Source organism: Pristiophorus japonicus, unplaced genomic scaffold (genome assembly GCF_044704955.1).
Source record: "Pristiophorus japonicus isolate sPriJap1 unplaced genomic scaffold, sPriJap1.hap1 HAP1_SCAFFOLD_1317, whole genome shotgun sequence".
NCBI lineage: Eukaryota > Metazoa > Chordata > Chondrichthyes > Pristiophoridae > Pristiophorus > Pristiophorus japonicus.
This window is the reverse complement of record NW_027250985.1, coordinates 55,718-77,454: the sequence shown is the minus strand read 5'-3', so window position 1 is coordinate 77,454 and position 21,737 is coordinate 55,718. Positions and strand designations below refer to the sequence as shown.

At 50.8% G+C, this 21,737-nt stretch overlaps 2 protein-coding genes across 2 annotated transcripts in view; both read right to left on the bottom strand.

The window, feature by feature from the left end:
- Nucleotides 1-944: 944 nt before the first annotated feature.
- On the bottom strand, nt 945-21,399 carry LOC139242388 (uncharacterized; the record flags this gene model as incomplete). The annotated part of the gene is made up of 6 exons (XM_070870335.1): nt 21,240-21,399; nt 19,779-19,887; nt 17,904-18,037; nt 16,749-16,860; nt 5,793-6,019; nt 945-978 (listed from the first exon to the last, which is right to left on the bottom strand). Coding segments are annotated over exons 1-6 (670 nt in total), but the record flags the coding sequence as incomplete, so codon positions are not given.
- LOC139242389 (uncharacterized) overlaps nt 21,310-21,737 on the bottom strand; it is a gene marked incomplete at its 5' end in the record, with an annotated part of 55,827 nt that continues 55,399 nt past the window's right edge. The window contains one exon of the mRNA XM_070870336.1: nt 21,310-21,399. The remainder of the gene's footprint in view (nt 21,400-21,737) is intronic.

The window sequence follows — 21,737 nt, the reverse complement described above, 5'->3', positions numbered from 1 at the left end:
CATCGATCCCAGTCTCTCACCCACTCCACCCCCATTCCCCCATTGATCCCAGTCTCTCACCCACTGCCCCCTCCCCTCATCGATCCCAGTCTCTCACCCACTGCCCCCTCCCCTCATCGATCCCAGTCTCTCACCCACTCCCCCCTCCCCCATTCACCAATCCCAGTCTCTCACCCACTCCCCCCCATCGATCCCAGTCTCTCACCCACTCCCCCCCTCCCCCATTCACCAATCCCAGTCTCTCACCCACTCCCCCCCCATCGATCCCAGTCTCTCACCCAATCCCCCCCCCCAATCGATCCCAGTCTCTCACCCACTCCCCCCCCATCCCCCCATCGATCCCAGTCTCTCACCCACTCCCCCCCTCTCCCCCATTCACCAATCCCAGTCTCTCACCCACTCCCCCCCCATCGATCCCAGTCTCTCACCCACTCCCCCCCCATCCCCCCATCGATCCCAGTCTCTCACCCACTCCCCCCCCCATCAATCCCAGTCTCTCACCCACTCCCCCCCCATCCCCCCATCGATCCCAGTCTCTCACCCATTCCCCCACACCCACTCACCGATCTCGGTTTCTCACCCCCACCCCTGGGCTCTCTCCGCCCTCCCCGACCCCCCGGTCTGAACCCCTTCACAAGGAGAGAGATTGCATTCCCCTCACTCTCCCAGAGGGAGCCGGCAGAGATTGGGGAGAGCGGTGTGTTCCACTGCTTGCCGGGCCGTCTGTGGCACCGGTCCCAGAGATGGTGGTCTAGAGTTCATAAAGGCACACAAATAAACACCCTCCCCTTTCCTGGCTCCACTCCCAGCTCCCTCCCTCTCCCACTTCATCCCCCTCCTCAGCTCCCTACCCGCTCCCTCCCCCTCTCTGGCTCTGCTCCCTCCCCCTCTCCCGGTTTAACAATAATCCAGGAAACCTTATTTATTCTAAGTCTGTCACTGACCTTCATAATTAAGGACCACATCATTCAATGAGATCTAAAGGGCAGAAATGGAAGAAGAAAACCGACATTATGATCCCAAAAGCAAACCTCATCAGGTCAATGGAGAGCATGCAGAAACCAAGCGCAGGCAGCGGAGAGAGCGTGCGGCAAACCAGTCCCACCCTCCCCTTCCCTCAACCACTGTCTGTCCCACCTGTGACAGAGACTGTAATTCCCGTATTGGACTGTTCAGCCACCTAAGGACTCATTTTTAGAGTGGAAGCAAGTCTTCCTCGATTCCGAGGGCTGCCTATGATGATGATGGTGGTCACGGTCAATGGTCACTCTGCCCAAGGGTCACAGGTCAATGGTCACTCTGCCCAAGGGTCACAGGTCAATGGTCACTCTGCCCAAGGGTCACAAGGTCAGCCAGCCGCCACCAGGGCTGGTCAAGGTTTGGACAGCGACACCGAGTGGCTTTAATCTCCGGCTGTGTTTCCGCCAACCGCTTTAGATAACAAACCGCAGGTTTCTGCTCATCGGGCCCCTGCTTCTGGCTGCTGGAGGCCGATGTGATGAGTCTGTGTCAGCAGTGCCCATACCCCAAGTGCAGGCGGCATCAGGAGGGCCAGCTAGCTCCTCCCACAGACCCTGATCAATGGGCCCCACCCAGTGGTGGGGAGCCCCCTTCCCATTTAATCCCATCGCAAAAATCTGCACAAATGGAGAGGAGATTTGATAGAGGTGCTCAAAACCATGAGGGGTCTACACAGTAGATAGAGAGAAATTGTTCCCATTGGCAGAAGGGTCGAGAACCAGAGGACACAGATTTAAAGTGATTGGCAAAAGAACCAAAGGCGACATAAGAACAAATGTTTTTACGCAGCGAGTGGTTAGAATCCAGAATGCACTGCCTGAAAGGGTGGTGGAGGCAGACTCGATCACTGCTTTCTAAAGGGAATTGGATAAGTACCTGAAAGGGCTAAGGGGAAAGGCCGGGGTAGTGGGACTAGCTGAAGTGCTCTTGCAGAGAGCCAGCATGGGCTCAACGGGCCCAATGGCTTCCTGTGCCATATCATTCTATGACTATGATTAAAGAAACAATTACAGTTGTGAGAAGGGATGATATGTTAGAGGGGGGTCAAACGAGGCCATTTGGGTAGAACTGAAGAACAAAAAAGGGGCGATCACACTACTGGGAGTGTACTATAGACCCCCAAACAGTCAGAGGGAGATAGAAGAACAAATGCGTGGGCAAATTTTGCTGCCAAGTGTAAAAGCTATAGAACTGTAATAGTGGGGGATTTCAACTACCCTAATATTATCTGGGAAAAACACAGTGTGAATGGTACAGAGGGTGCGGAATTCCTAAAATGCATTCTGGAGAACTTCTTTAGCCAGTAAGTATCAAGACCAACAAGGGAGGGGGCGGTTCTGGCCTTGGTTTTGGGGGAATGAAGAGGGGCAGGTGGAAGGGGTATCAGTGGGAGAGCATTTTGGTGGTAGTGATCATAATTCAGTCAGATTTAGGGTAGGTCTGGAAAAGGACAAAGGTGGACCAGGAAATAAAAAGTTCTCAATTGGCGCAAAGCCAATTTTGCTGAGGGGAGATGGGATTTGGCCAAAGTGGAGTGGAAATGGCTACATGATGGTAAATGAGTGTCAGAGCAGTGGGAGGCATTCAAAGAGGAGATCCTGAGGGTACAGAGCAAGTATGGTCCCTTAAAGAAGAAAGGTGGGGCTAACAAATCTAGGGCCCCCTGGGTATCAAGGGACATGCAGGGTAAGGTAATGGAAAAAAGGGAAGCTTCTGACAGATACCGAGACCTCAACACTGCAGAGACTCTAGAGGAGTATAAGTGCAGGGTGCAATTAAAAAATATATCAGGAAAGCAAAGAGAGAGCATGAAATAATGTTGGCAAGTAAAATCAGGGAAAACCCAAGATGTTTTATCAATACATTAAGAGGATAACTAGTGAAAGGGTGAGGCCTATTAGAGGCCATAAAGAAATCTGTGCATGGAGGCAGAAGTTTTTTACTGAATACTTTACACCTGTTTTCACAAAAGAGAGGGGCGATGCAGACTTTGCAATGAGGGAGGAGGAGTGTGAAATATTAGACGAGATAATCATGGAGAGGAATATTAAGGGGCTTAGCAGCTTTGGAAGTGGATAAATCCCCAGGCCCGGATGAAATGTATCCCAGGCTGTTAAGAGAAGCAAAAGAGGAAATAGCAGAGGCTCTGACCATCATTTTCCAATCCTCTCTGGCTACAGGTGTGGTGCCAGAGGACTGGTGGACTGCTAATGTGGTACCTTTGTTTAAAAAAGGATAAAGGGATAGACCGGATAATTACAGGCCAGTCAGCCTAACCTCGGTAGTGGGAAAATTATTGGAAAAAATCCTGAGGGACAGGATAAATCTTCATTTGGAAATACATGGATTAATCAAGGACAGTCAGGATGGATTTGTTATGGGAAGGTCATGTCTGACTAACTTGATTGAATTTTTCAAGGAGGTAACCAGGAGGGTCGATGAAGGCAGTGTGTATGAATTTTAGCAAGGCTTTTGATAAGGTCCCACATGGCAGACTGGTCACGAAAGTAAAAGCCCATAGGATCCAGGACAAAGTGGCAAGTTGGATCCAAAATTGGCTCAGAGGCAGAAAGCAAAGGGTAATGGTTGATGGATGTTTATGCGACTGGAAGGCTGTATCCATTGGAGTTCACAGGGCTCAGTACTGGGTCCCTTCCTTTTTGTGGCATACATCTTTGATCTAGACTTGAATATAGGGGGTATGATTAAGAAGTTTGCAGATGATACTAAAATCGGCTGTGTGGTTGATAATGAAGAAGAAAGCTGCAGACTGCAGGAAGATATCAATCAACTGGTCAGAACAGTGGCAAATGGAATTCAATCCGAAGTGTGAGATAATGCATTTGGGGAGGGCTAACAATACAAGGGAATACACATTAAATGGTACGACACTAAAAAATGTAGAGGAACAAAGGGACCTTGGAGTGCAGGTCCACAGATCCTTAAAGGTAGCAGGCCAAGTAGATAAGGTGGTTAAGAAGCCATATGGAATACTTGCCTTTATTAGTCGAGGCATGGAATACAAGGGCAAGGTGGTTATGCTTGAACTGTATAAAACACTGGTTAGGCCAAAGTTGGAGTACAGTGTGCAGTTCTGTTCACATTACAGGAAAGATGTGATTGCACTGGAAAGGGTGCAGAGGAGATTTACAAGAATGTTGCCTGGACTGGAGAGTTTTGGCTATGAGGAAAGATTGGAGATGCTGGGTCTGTTTTCTTTGGAACAGAGGAAGCCGAGGGGAGACCTGATTGAAGTGTATAGAGTGGATAGGAAGGACCGGTTTCCCTTGGCAGAGGGGTCAACTACCAGGGGGTATAGATTTAAAGTAAATGGGGGGAGGTTTAGAGGGGATTTGAGGGGAAATTCTTTCACCTAGAGGGCGGTGGGGGTCGGGAACTCACTGCCTGAAAGGGTGGTAGAGACAGAAACCCTCACCACATTTAAAAGATACTTGGATGTGCACCTGAAGTGCTGTAACCTGCAGGGCTACGGACCAAGAGCTGGAAAGTGGGATTAGGCTGGGTAGCTCTTTGTCGGCCGACGCGGACACAATGGGCCGAAATGGCATCCTTCCGAGCTGTAAATTTCTATGATTCTATGACTGTCCTCTCCCACCCTACTCCCTCTTGAGGGACAGTCAACTGATGAGTGACAGAGAGAGCCGCACTAGGGCAACACCAATAGCCTGCATTTACAGAGCGGCAAGAATGCCCCAAGGCGATTATCCGACAAAATCTGACACCGACACACTTCAGGAGATTTTAGAGCAGGTGAGCAAAAGTTTGATCAAGGAGGTAGGTTGTAAGGAGCGTCTCGAAGGAGGAAGGAGAGGTGGAGAAGTTTAGGGAAAGGTGAAGAGGCAGAGGGGTCCAGGGAGAGGCGGAGGGGTCCAGGGAGAGGCGGAGGGGTCCAGGGAGAGGCGGAGGGGTCCAGGGAGAGGCGGAGGGGTCCAGGGAGAGGCGGAGGGGTCCAGGGAGAGGCGGAGGGGTTCAGGGAGAGGCGGAGGGGTGGAGGGAGAGGCGGACGGGTGGAGGGAGAGGCGGACGGGTGGAGGGAGAGGCGGACGGGTGGAGGGAGAGGCGGAGGGGTGGAGGGAGAGGCGGAGGGGTGGAGGGAGAGGCGGAGGGGTGGAGGGAGAGGCGGAGGGGGTCAGGGAGAGGGGTTGAGGGAGAGGCGGAGAGGTGGAGGGAGAGGCGGAGGGGTCGAGGGAGAGGGGTTGATGGAGAGGCGGAGAGGGTCAGGGAGAGGCGGAGGGGTGGAGGGAGAGGCGGAGGGGTCGAGGGAGAGGCGGAGGGGTTGAGGGAGATGGGTTGAGGGAGAGGCGGAGAGGGTCAGGTTGAGGGAGATGGGTTGAGGGAGTGGCGGAGGGGTGGAGGGAGAGGCGGAGGGGTCGAGGGAGAGGCGGAGGGGTCGAGGGAGAGGCGGAGGGGTCGAGGGAGAGGCGGAGGGGTGGAGGGAGTGGCGGAGGGGTGGAGGGAGTGGCGGAGGGGTCGAGGGAGAGGCGGAGGGGTTGAGGGAGAGGCGGAGGGGTGGAGGGAGAGGCGGAGGGGTCGAGGGAGAGGCGGAGGGGTTGAGGGAGAGGCGGAGGGGTGGAGGGAGTGGCGGAGGGGTGGAGGGAGTGGCGGAGGGGTCGAGGGAGTGGCGGAGGGGTTGAGGGAGAGGGGTTGAGGGAGAGGCGGAGAGGGTCAGGGAGAGACGGAGGGGTTGAGGTAGAGGTTCCAGGGGCCCAGGTGAGGAAGAGAGCGAGCGATGGAGAAAGAGCGGAACGCACCTCGACAGGTTGGGTCGGTAACACTTCCAGTCGGCCCATTTTTATGATCTTGACTTTTCCGAGGAATCTTCCCAGCTCCTGGAACGGCGGGGTCCCTTGTCCCACCGGCTCCCCGAAGGTCGTGGCCGACTCCGGCTCCGCTTCACTCTCCTCGATCTTGGGCAGGGTGAAGTCGATGCAGGATCTCCGACACACCGCACTCATCCTCCCACAGACGCTCACCAGTTCTGAGAAGGGGGGAGGAAGTGGAAACAGACAATCATTACCCAGAATGAAGAAAGTGTCGCTTAAAACGTTTAGAGCCGGTGGGAATGAGAAAAAGCCAAAGAACCTGCATTTATATACTTGTATATTTCTAGCCCAATGAGGAAGGAAGCAATGCTGGATCTAACACTGGGGCAAGTGGAGCCTGTGTCAGTGGAGGAGCTTTTGAGAAACAGTGATCACAATATTAGGTTCAGAATAAGAACATACAAACATAGAAATAGGAACAGTAGGTCATACGGCCCCTCGAGCCTGCTCCACCATTCAATAAGATCATGGCTGAACTGATCATGGACTCAGCTCCACTTCCCTGCCCACTCCCCATAACCCTCGACTCGCCTATAGTTCAAGAATCTGTCTATCTCCGCCTTAAATACATTCAATGGCCCAGCCTCCGGGGAGAGAATTCCAAAGATTCACGACCCTCAGAGAAGAAATTCCTCCTCATCTCCGTCTTAAATGGGCGACCCCTTATTCTGAAATTATACCCCCTAGTTCTAGATTCCCCCACGAGGGGAAACATCCTCTCTGCATCGACCGTCAGAATCCTATAAGATCACCTCTCATTCTTCTAAACTCCAATGGGTACAGGCCCAACCTGCTGAACCTTTCCTCATAAGACAACCCCTTCATCCCAGGAATCAACCTAGTGAACCTTCTCTGAACAGCCTCCAATGCAAGTATAGCGCTCCTTCAATAAGGAGACCAAAACTGTATGCAGTACTCCAGGTGTGGTCTCACCAATACCCTGTACAGTTGTAGCAGGACTTCTCTGCTTTTATACTCTATCCCCCTTGCAATAAAGGCCAACATTCCATTGGCCTTCCTGATCACTTGCTGTACCTGCATACTGTTTGTGTTTCATGTACAAGGACCCCCAGGTCCCTCTGTACTGCAGCATTCTGTAGTCTCTCTCTATTTAAATAATATTTCGCTTTTCTATTTAGGGAAAAGGCCAACAAAAAATCAAATGTGAAAATATTCAACTGGGGGAGGGTTAATTTCAGTGAGTTGAAGAGGGATCTGGCCCATGATGATTGGAATGATAGATTGGCAGATAAAACAGTAAGTGAGCAATAGGAGGCCTTCAAAGTGGAGATAGTTCAGGTACAGAATAGACACATTCTCACGAGGGGAAAGGAAAGGCATTCAAAGCTAGAGCTCCCAGGATGACTAAAGATATAGAGATTAAAACGAGACAGAAAAACAAGGCCTATGACAATTATACAGTTCATAATTCAGCGGAGAACCAGGCTGAATATAAAAAGTACAGAGGGAACTGAAAAAGGGAAAAGAGAGTGAGAGAGAACAGATCAGCAGGTAACCCAAAAGTCTTTTATAAACACAAAGGGTAGTCAAAGGAAGGGAGGGACCGATTAGAGACCAAAAAGATCTTCCTGCGGAGGCAGAAGGCATGGCGGGGGTACTAAATGAGTACTTTGCATCTGTCTTAAAGAAGGGTAACTTTGAAGGTATGAGGCGTGAATTGGCTAGGATAGATTGGCGAATGATACTGAAGGGGTTGACTGTGGATGGGCAATGGCAGACATTTAGAGACCGCATGGATTAACTACAACAATTGTACATTCTTGTCTGGCGTAAAAATAAAAAAGGGAAGGTGGCTCAACCGTGGCTATCTAGGGAAATCAGGGATAATATTAAAGCCAAGGAAGTGGCATACAAATTGGCCAGAAATAGCAGCGAACCTGGGGACTGGGAGTAATTTAGAACTCAGCAGAGGAGGACAAAGGGTTTGATTAGGGCAGGGAAAATGGAGTACGAGAAGAAGCTTGCAGGGAAAATTAAGGCGAATTGCAAAAGTTTCTAGTTTCTATAGGTATGTAAAGAGAAAAAGGTTAGTAAAGACAAACGTAGGTCCCCTGCAGTCAGAATCAGGGGAAGTCATAACGGGGAACAAAGAAATGGCAGACCAATTGAACAAGTACTTTGGTTCAGTATTCACGAAGGAGGACACAAACAACCTTCCGGATATAAAAGGGGTCAGAGGGTCTAGTAGGGAGGAGGAACTGAGGGAAATCCTTATTAGTCGGGAAATTGTGTTGGGGAAATTGATGGGATTGAAGGCCGATAAATCCCCAGGGCCTGATGGACTGCATCCCAGAGTACTTAAGGAGGTGGCCTTGGAAATAGCGGATGCATTGACAGTCATTTTCCAACATTCCATTGACTCTGGATCAGTTCCTATCCAGTGGAGGGTAGCCAATGTAACCCCACTTTTTAAAAAAGGAGGGAGAGAGAAAACAGGAAATTATAGACCGGTCAGCCTGACCTCAGTAGTGGGTAAAATGATGGAATCAATTATTAAGGATGTCATAGCAGCGCATTTGGAAAATGGTGACATGATAGGTCCAAGTCAGCATGGATTTGTGAAGGGGAAATCATGCTTGACAAATCTTCTGGAATTTTTTGAGGATGTTTCCAGTAAAGTGGACAAAGGAGAACCAGTTGATGTGGTATATTTGGACTTTCAGAAGGCTTTCGACAAGGTCCCACACAAGAGATTAATGTGCAAAGTTAAAGCACATGGGATTGGGGGTAATGTGCTGACGTGGATTGAGAACTGGTTGTCAGACAGGAAGCAAAGAGTAGGAGTAAATGGGTACTTTTCAGAATGGCAGGCAGTGACTAGTGGGGTACCGCAAGGTTCTGTGCTGGGGCCCCAGCTGTTTACATTGTACATTAATGATTTAGACGAGGGGATTAAATGTAGTATCTCCAAATTTGCGGATGACACTAAGTTGGGTGGCAGTGTGAGCTGCGAGGAGGATGCTATGAGGCTGCAGAGTGACTTGGATAGGTTAGGTGAGTGGGCAAATGCATGGCAGATGAAGTATAATGTGAATAAATGTGAGGTTATCCACTTTGGTGGTAAAAACAGAGAGACAGACTATTATCTGAATGGTGACAGATTAGGAAAAGGGAAGGTGCAACGAGACCTGGGTGTCATTGAAGGTTGGCATGCAGGTACAGCAGGCGGTTAAGAAAGCAAATGGCATGTTGGCCTTCATAGCAAGGGGATTTGAGTACAGGGGCAGGGAGGTGTTGCTACAGTTGTACAGGGCCTTGGTGAGGCCACACCTGGAGTATTGTGTACAATTTTGGTCTCCTAACTTGAGGAAAGACATTCTTGCTATTGAGGGAGTGCAGCGAAGATTCACCAGACTGATTCCCGGGATGGTGGGACTGACCTATCAAGAAAGACTGGATCAACTGGGCTTGTATTCACTGGAGTTCAGAAGAATGAGAGGGGACCTCATAGAAACGTTTAAAATTCTGACGGGTTTAGACAGGTTAGATGCAGGAAGAATGTTCCCAATGTTGGGGAAGTCCAGAACCAGGGGTCACAGTCTAAGGATAAGGGGTAAGCCATTTAGGACCGAGATGAGGAGAGACTTCTTCACCCAGAGAGTGGTGAACCTGTGGAATTCTCTGCCACAGAAAGTGGTTGGGGCCAATTCACTAAATATATTCAAAAGGGAGTTAGATGAAGTCCTTACTACTCGGGGGATCAAGGGGTATGGCGAGAAAGCAGGAAGGGGGTACTTAAGTTTCATGTTCAGCCATGAACTCATTGAATGGCGGTGCAGGCTAGAAGGGCTGAATGGCCTGCTCCTGCACCTATTTTCTATGTTTCTATGTCTTCACTAGAGAAGAGGATAGTGCCAATGTAGCAGTAAAGGAGGAGGCAGTAGTGATGGTGGATAGGAGATACTTAAAAGCTTGGCAGTCCTGAAAGTAGAAAAGTCACCCGGTCCGGAGGCGATGCATCCTATGTTACTGAGGGAAGTAAGGGTGGAAATTGCAGAGGCTCTGGCCACAATCTTTCAAGCCTCCTTGGATGTGGGGATGATGCCAGAGGACTGGAGGATTGAAAATGTCACACCCCTGTTTAAAAAAGGGGAGAGGGATAAAAACGGCAACTACAGGCCAGTCGGGAAATAATCCAGGTCAAAATTAATTGGCACGTGGAAAAATATGGGTTAATATATGAAAATCAGCACGGATTTCTTAAAGGCAAATCATGTTTGACTGACTTGATCGAGTTCTGTGATGAAGTGGTGGAGAAGGTTGATGAGGGCAGTGCAGTCGATGTTGTGCATCTGGGCTTTAAAAAGGCGTTTGATAAAAGTACCACATAACAGACTTGTTAGCAAAACTAAAGCAGATTGAAGAGGCTGTGGCAGAGGACAGGCAGATTGCAAATGATGGGTTAATTTGTTAAATAGTTACTTTGCCTCGGTGTTTACCAGGGAGACTAAAATGGTGGACATGACATTAGAAGAGATCAAAAAAGATAGAAAGTGGGAGATAGTTGATACACTAACCAAACTCAGTGGATGAAACCTCCAGTTAAGATGGATTGTATCAGTACATATTAAAAGCAGTTAGGGAAGAGATAGCAGAGGCATTATTACACACACACATATATAAATTCATTGGAAAGGGAATAGTGCCAGAGGACTGGCGGACAGATAACGCAATTTCTATATTTAAAAAAGGGAGATAGAACAAGTCCAGGGAACTATAGACCAATTGGCTTAACGTTGGTGGTAGGAAAGATAATGAAATCATAGAAACATAGAAAATAGGTGCAGGAGTAGGCCATTCAATAAGATCATGGCTGATCATTCACCTCAGTACCCCTTTCCTGCTTTCTCTCCATACCCCTTGATCCCCTTAGCTGTAAGGGCCATTTCTAACTCCCTCTTGAATATATCCAATGAACTGGCATCAATAACTCTCTGCGGTAGGGAATTCCACAGGTTAACAACTCTCTGAGTGAAGAAGTTTCTCCTCATCTCAGTCCTAAATGGCCTGCCCCTTATCCTAAGACTGTGTCCCCTGGTTCTGGACTTCTCCAACATCGGAAACATTCTACCCGCATCTAACCTGTCCAATCCCGTCAGAATCTTATAAGTTTCTATGAGATCCCCGCTCATCCTTCTAAACTCCAATGTATAAAGGCCCAGTTGATCCAATCTCTCCTCATTTGTCAGTCCTGCCATCCCGGGAATCAGTCTGGTGAACCTTCGCTGCACTCCCTCAATAGCAAGAATGTCCTTCCTCAGATTAGGGGATCAAAACTGCACACGATATTCCAGGTGTGGCCTCACCAAGGCCCTGTACAACTGCAGTAAGACCTCCCTGCTCCTATACTCAAATCCCCTAGCTATGAAGGCCAACATACCATTTGCCTTCTTCACCGCCTGCTGTACCTGCATGCCCACTTTCAATGACTGATGAACCATGACACCCAAGTCTCGTTGCACCTCTGCTTTTCCTAATCTGTCGCCATTCAGATAATATTCTGTCTTCGCATTTTTGCCCCCAAAGTGGATAACCTCACATTTATCCACATTATACTGCATCTGCCATGTATTTGCCCACTCACCTAACCTGTCCAAGTCACCCTACAGCCTCCTAGCATCCCCTCACAGTTCACACTGCCACCCAGTTTAGTGTCAGCTGCAAACTTGGAGATATTACACTCAATTCCTTCATCCAAATCATTGATGTATATTGTAAATAGCTGGGGTCCCAGCACTGAGCCCTGCGGCACTCCACTAGTCACTGCCTGCCATTCTGAAAAGGACCCATTTATCCCGACTCTCTGCTTCCTGTCTGCCAACCAGTTTTCTATCCACGTCAGTATATTACCCCCAATACCATGTGCTTTGATTTTGCATACCAATCTTTTGTGTGGGACCTTGTCAAAAGCCTTATTCAAAGATGTAACATCCAGAAACTGAAAAAATAATTAAGAATAGTCAGCATTGATTTCAAAAGGGAAGGTTCTGCTTGAACAACTTTGAAGATCTAACAGAAAGGTCCTCATGACTAAGGTCCCCTAAATCGGCATGTTCTGACAAGTAGCAGAATGGGTAGAAAGCTGGCTACAAAACAGAGTAAGGGGTTAACGGTGGTTACTCAGACTGGCAAATGGTGGGTGGTGGTGTTCCACAAGGATCAGTGCAGGGACCACTGCTGTTGACCATTTACAGATGTACAATTTGAAAATTTGCAGTTGACACCAAATTGGAGGGGTGTCGTTAATGGAGGAGAACTGACAGAAAATACAGACGACATTAATAAACTTGAATAGCATGTAATTGGCAAATTAATTTCAATGTAGATAAGCGGGAGGTGTTGTATTTTGGTCGGAAGAGTAAATGTCTAAATGGGGTAGAGGAGTAGAGGGATTTGGGGGCACAGATACACAGATCACTAAAAGTAGCGACCTAAGTTAACAAGGCCATAAAAAAGCAATTGATGTACAGGGGATCATTTCTAGAGGGATAGAATTGAAAAGCAGAGTAGTTATGTTAAACTTTTGCACCTTGGTGAGACCACACGGATCATTGTGAACAGTTCTGGTCTCCATATTTTAAAAATGATATCGAGGCACTGGAGAGGGTGCAAAAAAGATTTACAAGGATGATACCAGAACTGAGAGGTTGTAGCTATCAGGAAAGACTGAACTGGCTGGGTCTCCTTTCTCTAGAAAAGAGAAGGCAGGGGGATGGGAACCTATGCAGGGAGACAGAGGAAGTAGAATGGGGGCAGAAGCAAAAGATAGAAAGAAGAAAAGTAAAAGTGGAGGGCAGAGAAACCCAAAGCAAAAAGGGCCACATTACAGCAAAATTCTAAAGGGGCAAAGTGTGTTAGAAAGACAAGCCTGAAGGCTCTGTGCCTCAATGCGAGGAGTATTCGGAATAAGGTGGACAAATTAACTGCGCAGATAGCAGTTAACGGATATGATGTAATTGCCATCACGGAGACATGGCTCCAGGGTGACCAAGGCTGGGAACTCAACATCCAGGGGTATTCAACATTTAGGAAGGATAGACAGAAAGGAAAAGGAGGCGGGGTGGCATTGCTGGTTAAAGAGGAAATTAATGCAATATTAAGGAAGGACATTAGCCTGGATGATATGGAATCGGTATGGGTGGAGCTACAGAATACCAAGGGGCAGAAAACGCTAGTGGGAGTTATGTACAGACCACCAAACAGTAGTAGTAAGATTGGGGACAGCATCACACAAGAAATTAGGGATGTGTGCAATAAAGGTTCAGCAGTTATCATGGGCGACTTTAATCTACATATTGACTGGGCTAACCAAACTGGTAGCAATGCGGTGGAGGAGGATTTCCTGGAATGTATTAGGGATGGTTTTCTCGACCAATATATCGAGGAACCAACTAGGGAGCTAGCCATCCTAGATTGGGTGATGTGCAATGAGAAAGGACTAATTAGCAATCTTGTTGTGTGAGGCCCCTTGGGGAAGAGTGACCATAACATGGTAGAATTCTTTATTAAGATGGAGAGTGACACAGTTAATTCAGAAACTAGGGTCCTGAACTTAAGGAAAGGTAACTTCGATGGTTTGAGGCGTGAATTGGCTAGGATTGACTGGCAAATGATACTTAAAGGGTTGACGGTGGATAGGCAATGGCAAACATTTAAAGATCACATGGATGAACTTCAGCAATTGTACATCCCTGTCTGGAGTAAAAATAAAACAGGGAAGGTGGCTCAATCGTGGCTAACAAGGGAAATTAAGGATAGTGTTAAATCCAAGGAAGAGGCATATAAATTGGCCAGAAAAAGCAGCAAACCTGAGGACTGGGAGAAATTTAGAATTCAGCAGAGGAGGACACAAAGAGTTTAATTAGGAGGGGGAAAATAGAGAACGAGAAGAAGCTTGCAGGGAACATAAAAACTGACTGAAAAAGCTTCTATAGATATGTGAAGAGAAAAAAAGATTAGTGAAGATAAACGTAGGTCCCTTGCAGTCGGATTCAGGTGAATTTATAATGGGGATCAAAGAAATGGCAGACCACTTGAACAAATACTTTGGTTCTGTGTTCACAAAGGAAGACACAAATAACCTTCCGGAAGTACGAGGGGACCGAGGGTCTAGTGAGAAGGAAGAACTGAAGGATATCCTTATTAGGCAGGAAAGTGTATTAGGGAAATTGATGGGATTGAAGGCCGATAAATCCCCGGGCCTGATAGTCTGCATCCCAGAGTACTTAAGGAAGTGGCCCTAGAAATAGTGGATGCATTGGTGATCATTTTCCAACAGTCTATCGACTCTGGATCAGTTCCTATGGACTGGAGGGTAGCTAATGTAACACCACTTTTTAAAAAGGGAGGGAGAGAGAAAGCGGGTAATTATAGACCGGTTAGCCTGACATCAGTGGTGGGGAAAATGTTGGAATCAATTATTAAGGATGAAATAGCAGCGCATTTGGAAAGCAGTGACAGGATCGGTCCAAGTCAGCATGGATTTATGAAGGGGAAATCATGCTTGACAAACCTTCTGGAATTTTTTGAGGATGTAACTAGTAGAGTGGACAAGGGAGAACCAGTGGATGTGGTGTTTTTGGACTTTCAAAAGGCTTTTGACAAGGTCCCACACAAGAGATTGGTGTCAAAATCAAAGCACGTGGTATTGGGGGTAATATACTGACGTGGATAGAGAACTGGTTGGCAGACAGGAAGCAGAGAGTCGGGATAAACGGGTCCTTTTCAGAATGGCAGGCAGTGACTAGTGGAGTGCCGCAGGGCTCAGTGCTGGGACCCCAGCTCTTTACAATATACATCAAATGATTTGGATGAATTGAGTGTAATATCTCCAAGTTTGCAGATGACACTAAACTGGGTGGCGGTGTGTGAACTGTGAGAAGGATGCTAAGAGGCTGCAGGGTGACTTGGACAGGTTAGATGAGTGGGCAAATGCATGGCAGATGCAATATAATGTGGATAAATGTGAGGTTATCCACTTTGGGGGCAAAAACACGAAGACAGAATATTATCTGAATGGCGGCAGATTAGGAAAAGGGGAGGTGCAACGAGACCTGGCTGTCATGGTACATCAGTCATTGAAAGTTGGCATGCAGGTACAGCAGGTGGTGAAGAAGACAAATGGTATGTTGGCCTTCATACCTAGGGGATTTGAGTATAGGAGTAGGGAGGTCTTACTGTAGTTCTACAGGGCCTTGGTGAGGCCTCACCTGGAATATTGTGTGCAGTTTTGGTCTCCTAATCTGAGGAAGGACGTTCTTGCTATTGAGGGAGTGCAGCGAAGGTTCACCAGACTGATTGGCTGGACTGACATATGAGGAGAGACTGGATCAACTGGGCCTTTATACAATGGAGTTTAGAAGGATGAGAGGGGATCTCATAGAAACATATAAGATTCTGACGGGACGGGACAGGTTAGATGCGGGTAGAATGTTTCCGATGTTGGGGCAGTCCAGAATCAGGGGACACAGTCTTAGGATAAGCGGCAGGCCATTTAGGACTGAGATGAGGAGAAACTTCTTCACTCAGAGTTGTTAACCTGTGGAATTCCCTGCCGCAGAGAGTTGTTGATGCCAATTCATTGGATATATTCAAGAGGGAGTTAGATATGGCCCTTATGGCTAAAGGGATCAAGGGGTATGGAGAGAAAGCAGGAAAGGGGTACTGAGGGAATGATCAGCCATGATCTTATTGAATGGTGGTGCAGGCTCGAAGGGCCGAATGGCCTACTCCTGCACCTATTTTCTATGTTTCTAAGGCTGAGGGGTGACCTGATTATGAAAGGTTTTGATAGGGTAGTTGTAGAGAAGGTTTTCACACTTGTAGGGGGAGACCAGAACTAGGGGCCATCAATACAAGATAGACACTAATAAATGCAATGGGGAATTCAGGAAAAATATCTGAATGTGGTGAGAATGTAGCAAATAGTATAGACGCATTTGTTAGATAAGTACATGAGGGAGAAAGGAATAGAAGGATATGTTGATGGGCTGAGATGGAGTGAAGTGGGAAGAGGCTCGTGTGGAGCATAAACACCGGCACGGAAGGGACCGAATGGCCTGCTTCTCTGCTCCAAGGTCTAACAAGGCAAGAGAATACACATTAAATGGTAGGACACTGAAAAGTGTAGAGGAACAAAGGGACCTTGGAGTGCAGGACCACAGATCCCTGAAGGTAGCAGGCCAGGTAGATAGGGTAAGAAGCCATATGGAATACTTGCCTTTATTAGTCGAGGCATGGAATACAAGAGCAAGGAGGTTATGCTTGAACTGTACAAAACACTAGTTAGGCCACAGCTGGAATACTGTGTGCAGTTTTGGTCACCGCATTACAGGAAAGATGTGATTGCATTAGAAAGGGTGCAGAGGAGATTTACGAGGATGCCTGGACTGGAGAATTTTGGCTAGGCTGGGTTAGTTTTCTTTGGAACAGAGGAGGTTGAGGGGAGACCTGATTGAGGTGTATAAAATTATGAGGGGCCTGGATAGAGTGGATAGGACAGACCTGTTTCCCTTGGCAGGGGGCATAGATTTAAAGTAATTGGGGGGAGGTCTAGGGGAGATATGAGGGGAAATTTCTACATCCAGAGGGTGGTGGGGGTCTGGAGCTCGCTGCCTGAAAGGGTGGTAGAGGCAGAAACCCTCACCACATTTAAAAGATACTTGGATGTGCACCTGAAGAGCCGTAACCTACAGGGCTACGGACCTAGAGCTGGAAAGTGGGATTAGGCTGGATAGCTCTTGGTCGGCCGGCACAGACACGATGGGCCGAAATGGCCTCCTTCCGTGCTGTAAACTTATATGATATTGAGATTCTAAATTCTATGCAAGTTGTCACCCAATATACAGGAAGAACCAAACTTACTGGGGATTATTTCATCGATTATCTCTAGTGGTTTCAAGATGGGCTCGAACTGCACCTTCAGATCGCTGCAGATTTCATTGAGAACCTGTTTCAGACGAGAGTGGATTTCTTGCTTGAACCGGGACAGAAAAGGACAGACGAAAGTTAGTTCAACATGATCTTGTACTATCTCCGCCCACCACACAGTGGCAGTGTTCACCACAATCCCTTTAGTCATCATCATAGGCGGTCCCTCGGAATCGAGGAAGACTTGCTTCCACTCTTAACATGAGTTCTTAGGTGGCTGAACAGTCCAATACGAGAACCACAGTCTCTGTCACGGGTGGGGCAGATAGTGGTTGAGGGAAGGGGAGGGTGGGACTGGTTTGCCGCACGCTCCTTCCGCTGCCTGCGCTTGGTTTCTGCACGCTCTCGGCGATGAGACTCGAGGTGCTCAGCGCCCTCCCGGATGCTCTTCCTCCACTTAGGGCAGTCTTTGGCCAGGGACTCCCAGGTGTCAGTGGGGATGTTACACTTTATCAGGGAGGCTTTGAGTGTGTCCTTGTAACGTTTCCACTGCCCACCTTTGGCTCGTTTGCCGCGAAGGAGTTCAGAGTAGAGCGCTTGCTTTGGGAGTCTCGTGTCTGGCATGCGAACTATGTGGCCTGCCCAGCGGAGCTGATCGCGTGTGGTCAGTGCATCAATGCTGGGGATGTTGGCCTGGTCGAGGACACTAATGTTGGTGCGTCGCTCCTCCCAGGGGATTTGTAGGTTCGTGCGGAGGCATCGTTGGTGATATTTCTCCAGCGACTTTAGTGAACTGCTGAGGACTTGCGAATAATTTCTGGATCGACCAAAAAACACGACACTGTTTAAAAGCAAACATATCTCGTGGACCCCTACAGGAGCAGAGGGACAATTGGGCCCGATACCAGGTAACAGCTAGTTGGTAAAAGTCATTGACTTGAATATCGGTGGGGGGGGGGGGGGGGGAAGGGAGGGTTTAAAGGTTAGGTTTATGACAGAAAAGACTGACTCACTCCTCCTCCCCCCCCTCGCGTGTTGGGCTGACTCCTCCCCCCTTGCCCCGCCCCTGTCGGAGAGACTCCGCCCCCCCACCTGTCATACTGACTCTGCGCCCCCCCACCACCCCCCTCCCCCCCGTCACCCCCTCACCTGTAGGAGGTCGAGTTGAACTGTGAGCTTCCTGGAGGCGGTGGAGAAGATGTCGTCTCTCTTTGTCCGGATGTGCTGCTCCATGTGAGATTTTATCCGGGCAAAGCAGCCGGATCCGGACTCCGACTGACAAGCTGGGGGAGGGGTTGTTAAAACGGTTAATTGTAAGGAAGAAAAAAAACAAACGAATTTGCGTTTATATAGCGCCATCACAGCTGTGGGACATCCCAAAGCACTTTACAGCCAATGAAATGCTTTTGAAATGTAGACACTGTTGTAATGTAGGAAATGCGACAGCCAATCTGCGCACAGCAAGCTCCCACAATCAGCAATGTGATAATGACCAGATCATCTTTTTTTTTTTAAGTGACATTGGCTGAGGGATAAATATTGGCCAGGAAGAATTCCCCTGCTCTTCTTCAAAATAGTGCCATGGGATCTTTTATGTCCACCTAAGAGAGCAGTCGGGGCCTCGGTTTAACGTCTCATCCGAAAGCTGGCCCCTCTGACAGTGCAGCACTCCCTCAGTACTGCCCCTCCGACAGTGCAGCACTCCCTCAGTACTGTCTCTCCGACAGTGCGGCTCTCCCTCAGTACTGCCCCTCCGACAGTGCAGCACTCCCTCAGTACTGCCTGTCCGACAGTGCAGCACTCCCTCAGTACTGCCCGTCCTACAGTGCAGCACTCCCTCAGTACTGCCTGTCCGACAGTGCAGCACTCCCTCAGTACTGCCCCTCCGACAGTGCGGCACTCCCTCAGTACTGCCCCTCCGAAAGTGCAGCACTCCCTCAGTACTGCCCCTCCAACAGTGCAGCACTCCCTCAGTACTGCCCCTCCGACAGTGCGGCTCTCCCTCAGTACTGCCCCTCCGACAGTGCAGCAATCCCTCAGTACTGCCTGTCCGACAGTGCAACACTCCCTCAGTACTGCCTGTCCAACAGTGCGGCACTCCCTCAGTACTGCCCCTCCGACAGTGCGGCTCTCCCTCAGTACTGCCCCTCCGACAGTGCGGCACTCCCTCAGTACTGCCCCTCCGACAGTGCGGCACTCCCTCAGTACTGCCTGTCCGACAGTGCAGCACTCCCTCAGTACTGCCCCTCCGACAGTGCAGCACTCCCTCAGTACTGCCCCTCCAACAGTGCAGCACTCCTCAGTACTGCCCCTCCGACAGTGCGGCTCTCCCTCAGTACTGCCCCTCCGACAGTGCAGCAATCCCTCAGTACTGTCTGTCCGACAGTGCAACACTCCCTCAGTACTGCCTGTCCAACAGTGCGGCACTCCCTCAGTACTGCCCCTCCGACAGTGCGGCTCTCCCTCAGTACTGCCCCTCCGACAGTGCGGCACTCCCTCAGTACTGCCCCTCCGACAGTGCGGCTCTCCCTCAGTACTGCCCCTCCGACAGTGCGGCGCTCCCTCAGTACTGCCCCTCCGACAGTGCGGCACTCCCTCAGTACTGCCCCTCCGACAGTGCGGCTCTCCCTCAGTACTGCCCCTCCGACAGTGCGGCGCTCCCTCAGTACTGCCCCTCCGACAGTGCAGCACTCCCTCAGTACGGCCTCTCCGACAGTGCCGCATTCCCTCAGTACTGCCCCTCTGACAGTACGGTACTCCCTCAGTATGGCACTGGGAGTGTTGGCCTGGATTATGTGGTCAAGTCTCTGGACTAGGATGTGAACCCACAATCTTCTGACTGAGGTGAGGGTGCTACCCACTGAGCCACAGCTGGCACACATTAGTTTAGCAAAACGCAGTGCCATTTTAGGAGACAGTTGTGTGTGGTTGCTGACTGGGTTGGAGGGGTCGGGCCAATCTACAGTGGGGTGTTTTATCTGTGGTGCTGATTGAGGAGGTGGAGAGTGGCGAGTGATTGCTTACCTTCGTAGGCAGGCGTCATCTCGTGCTGGACAGTAGGGTTCAATATTCTGGAGATGCTTCGCTGCCGCGCAATGATGTCCTCTACCAGCATCAGGATAAAGTTGTCCAGCTACGTGAGAGAGGGAGAGGCACAGAGAGAGAATTTAGTTATCCCAACAATCCCAAGAAGTAGTATCCAGGGCCGACAGGGTTAGAAGGGGTGTAAGTCTCAGAAATAGGCCCGAATTCGCTTCTCCAAACAAACACCTCACTGCTCTGCGGGCGGCCATTCTGCTTGAGGCAGCACAGCATTCGCATTAGTTTCAGAGTTTGCTTTTGATCTCGGCAAATAGTTAATTAAAGGAGAAAAGAAAGGGAGTTTGCTAAAGATTGGTATTATGAATAGGTTGGGGGATATGGGTCGGGGGGGTGTCGGGGCGAGGCGACGGTGCGAGCCGATGGGGGGAGGGAGAGGGTGACGTGGAAGGGGGGGGTGACGTGGGGAGGGGGGGTTGATGGGGGGAGGGGAGGGGAGGGGTGACGGGGGAGGGGTGACGGGGGAGGGGAGGGGAGGGGTGACGGGGGGAGGGGAGGGGAGGGGTGACGGGGGAGGGGAGGGGTGACGGGGGGAGGGGAGGGGTGACGGGGGGAGGGGAGGGGTGACGGTGGGAGGGGAGGGGTGACGGGGGGAGGGGAGGGGAGGGGAGGGGAGGGGTGACGGGGGGGAGGGGAGGGGTGACGGGGGGGAGGGGAGGGGTGACGGGGAGAGGGGAGGGGTGACGGGGAGAGGGGAGGGGTGACGGGGAGAGGGGAGGGGTGACGGGGAGAGGGGAGGGGTGACGGGGGGAGGGGAGGGGTGACGGGGAGAGGGGAGGGGTGACGGGGGAGGGGAGGGGAGGGGTGACGGGGAGAGGGGAGGGGTGACGGGGGGAGGGGAGGGGTGACGGGGGGAGGGGAGGGGTGACGGGGGGAGGGGAGGGGTGACGGGGGAAGGGGAGGGGTGACGGGGGAAGGGGAGGGGTGACGGGGGAGGGGAGGGGAGGGGTGACGGGGGGAGGGGAGGTGTGACGGGGGGAGGGGAGGGGTGACGGGGGAGGGGAGGGGAGGGGTGACGGGGGGAGGGGAGGGGTGACGGGGGGAGGGGAGGGGTGACGGGGGGAGGGGAGGGGTGACGGGGAGAGGGGAGGGGTGACGGGGAGGGGTGACGGGGAGAGGGGAGGGGTGACGGGGGAGGGGAGGGGAGGGGTGACGGGGGGAGGGGAGGGGTGACGGGGGGAGGGGAGGGGTGACGGGGAGAGGGGAGGGGTGACGGGGAGGGGTGACGGGGAGAGGGGAGGGGTGACGGGGGAGTGACTGGGAGGGGGTTAATGGGGGGGGGGGGGGGGGAGTGACGGGGGGTAGGGTGGATGTCGGGGGGGTGGGTTTAAGGGAGGGGGGCGCGGGGACTGAGCCCACTGCAGCGGCCGTGTTGCCATCACTGACCTTTGCCTCCACGGCAGGGAGCTGCTGCTGCCGGATGTAATCCACGGGCTGCATGACCCCTTCGACCCCCCGCAGACGCTGCTCGAGGTTGCTGAAGAAATGTCGGAGTTTCGTCAGGACTGCTGTCTTGAATTTTGCCAAGTGCTGGAAGATCGACTTGCTGCACCACAGAGAGAGAGGGCGAGACAGTCACCGAGAGCAAGCCCAGGGGCCAACGTACTGCACATCCCCCAATGCTGCACCCGCCCTCGCTACCCACTGTCACACCCCCTCCCCCCGTCACCCTCACTCCCTCTCCCCCCATCCTACCCCCCCCCAATCACCCTCCCGTCCTTCACTCCCCCCTCCCCCGTCCTACCCCCACCCGTCACCCTCCCGCCCCTCCTCTCCCATCCCCCTGCTACCTTACCCCACCCCCTCCCTTGCCACCCACCCCCTCAGCTCGCTATCTCCTCTTCCCCTCCCCCTGCACGAGGGCCCTGGAGTGCAGACGACTTA